Raw genomic sequence first — 2,500 nt, 5'->3', positions numbered from 1 at the left:
GTACTACCAACACAAAAAAAAAACAAGAAAAACAACAATGAGACCTTCTTCGCTGTGTTGCAAGTTCTCCCTCGCTAAGAGACATCAGTATTACCAACACAAAATCCAACGTCACCTTCAATACTTCAGAAAAAGGTGCTGTTGTTTTTTTGCGTTGGTAACAGTGACGTCTATTAGTAGGGGGGAGCTTGTAACACTGAGGAAAGGGAGAGTTTACAAGAAGATACCATTGTGTTTCTTTTTGTGTTGGTAACAGTGATGTCTCTTAGTAGGGGGGAGCTTGTAACACTGAGGCAAGGGAGTTTACAAGATACCATTGTGTTTCTTTTTGTGTTGGTAACGGTGATGTCTCTTAGTAGGGGGGAGCTTGTAACACTGAGGCAAGGGAGAGTTTACAAGAAGATCCCATTGTGTTTCTTTTTGTGTTGGTAACGGTGATGTCTCTTAGTAGGGGGGAGCTTGTAACACTGAGGCAAGGGAGAGTTTACAAGAAGATACCATTGTGTTTCTTTTTGTGTTGGTAACGGTGATGTCTCTTAGGGGGGAGCTTGTAACACTGAGGCAAGGGAGAGTTTACAAGAAGATCCCATTGTGTTTCTTTTTGTGTTGGTAACAGTGATGTCTCTTGGTAGGGGGGAGCTTGTAACACTGAGGCAAGGGGGAGTTTACAAGAAGATACCATTGTGTTTCTTTTTGTGTTGGTAACGGTGATGTCTCTTAGTAGGGGGGAGCTTGTAACACTGAGGCAAGGGGGAGTTTACAAGAAGATACCATTGTGTTTCTTTTTGTGTTGGTAACAGTGACGTCTCTTAGTAGGGGGGAGCTTGTAACACTGAGGCAAGGGGGAGTTTACAAGAAGATACCATTGTGTTTCTTTTTGTGTTGGTAATAGTGATGTCTCTAGGGGGAGCTTGTAACACTGAGGAAAGGGAGAGTTTACAAGAAGATACCATTGTGTTTCTTTTTGTGTTGGTAATAGTGACTCTCTTAGTAAGGGGGAGCTTGTAACACTGAGGCAAGGGGGAGTTTACAAGAAGATACCATTGTGTTTCTTTTTGTGTTGGTAACAGTGACGCCTCTTAGGGGGGAGCTTGTAACACTGAGGCAAGGGGGAGTTTACAAGAAGATACCATTGTGTTTCTTTTTTGTGTTGGTAACAGTGACGCCTCTTAGTAGGGGGGGGAGCTTGTAACACTGAGGCAAGGGAGTTTACAAGAAGATACCATTGTGTTTCTTTTTGTGTTGGTAACAGTGATGTCTCTTAGTAGGGGGGAGCTTGTAACACTGAGGCAAGGGAGAGTTTACAAGAAGATACCATTGTGTTTCTTTTTGTGTTGGTAACGGTGATGTCTCTTAGGGGGGAGCTTGTAACACTGAGGCAAGGGAGTTTACAAGAAGATACCATTGTGTTTCTTTTTGTGTTGGTAACAGTGATGTCTCTTAGGGGGGAGCTTGTAACACTGAGGCAAGGGGGAGTTTACAAGAAGATCCCATTGTGTTTCTTTTTGTGTTGGTAACGGTGATGTCTCTTAGGGGGGAGCTTGTAACACTGAGGCAAGGGAGAGTTTACAAGAAGATACCATTGTGTTTCTTTTTGTGTTGGTAACGGTGATGTCTCTTAGTAGGGGGGAGCTTGTAACACTGAGGCAAGGGAGAGTTTACAAGAAGATACCATTGTGTTTCTTTTTGTGTTGGTAACAGTGATGTCTCTTAGTAGGGGGGAGCTTGTAACACTGAGGCAAGGGGGAGTTTACAAGAAGATACCATTGTGTTTCTTGTTGTGTTGTTAACGGTGATTTCTCTTAGTAGGGGGAGCTTGTAACACTGAGGCAAGGGGGAGCTTACAAGAAGACCATTGTGTATCTTTTTTTGTTGGTAACAGTGATGTCTCTTTGTATGGGGGAGCTTGTAACACTGAGGCAAGGGAGAGTTTACAAGAAGATACCATTGTGTTTCTTTGTATTGGTAACAGTGATGTCTCTTGGTAGGGGGGAGCTTGTAACACTGAGGCAAGGGAGAGTTTACAAGAAGATACCATTGTGTTTCTTTTTGTGTTGGTAACGGTGATGTCTCTTAGGGGGGAGCTTGTAACACTGAGGCAAGGGGGAGTTTACAAGATGCTCTCTATTCCCTTCCTTCTTTCCTTTCCTTTCCTTGGTCTTTCTTTTCATTTCCTACTTTCTTTCCCCTCTTTCTCCCTAGGGAATCTCTCTCTCTCTCTCTCTCTCTCTCTCTTGTGACGCCCCGGCTAGTCTGTCTTTGCCCAGGTGTGACGAACCGTTAGTGACCTTACCTGCCACACACCGACGATGGCGTTAGCGATGAGGATAAGCAGGATGACGAAGGGCTCGACGAAGGCAGTGACTGTTTCCTCGCCCTCCTCGAAGCACGCCAACACCTGAAGGGAGAGAGAGAAGGCGTGAGCGGACGAGGAAAGTAATACAAGGGAGGGAAAAAGATACTTGAACGTTGGTCATTATATAAACAAGGGAAAACAAGG

At 44.4% G+C, this 2,500-nt stretch overlaps 1 protein-coding gene across 3 annotated transcripts in view; it reads right to left on the bottom strand.

Annotated features, from left to right (window-relative positions):
* Positions 1-2,500, bottom strand: part of LOC126987285 (calcium-transporting ATPase sarcoplasmic/endoplasmic reticulum type-like) — a 65,783-nt gene that overhangs the window by 35,448 nt on the left and 27,835 nt on the right. For all 3 annotated transcript variants that reach the window (XM_050844139.1, XM_050844137.1, XM_050844138.1), the window contains exon 4: positions 2,294-2,398. In XM_050844139.1, coding sequence (XP_050700096.1) covers positions 2,294-2,398 — 105 coding nt within the window. The remainder of the gene's footprint in view (positions 1-2,293; positions 2,399-2,500) is intronic.

The sequence above is a fragment of the Eriocheir sinensis genome, chromosome 64 (assembly GCF_024679095.1).
Source record: "Eriocheir sinensis breed Jianghai 21 chromosome 64, ASM2467909v1, whole genome shotgun sequence".
Taxonomy (NCBI): domain Eukaryota; kingdom Metazoa; phylum Arthropoda; class Malacostraca; order Decapoda; family Varunidae; genus Eriocheir; species Eriocheir sinensis.
The sequence above is the reverse complement of the archived record's forward strand: the minus strand, read 5'-3'. Positions and strand labels throughout refer to the sequence as shown.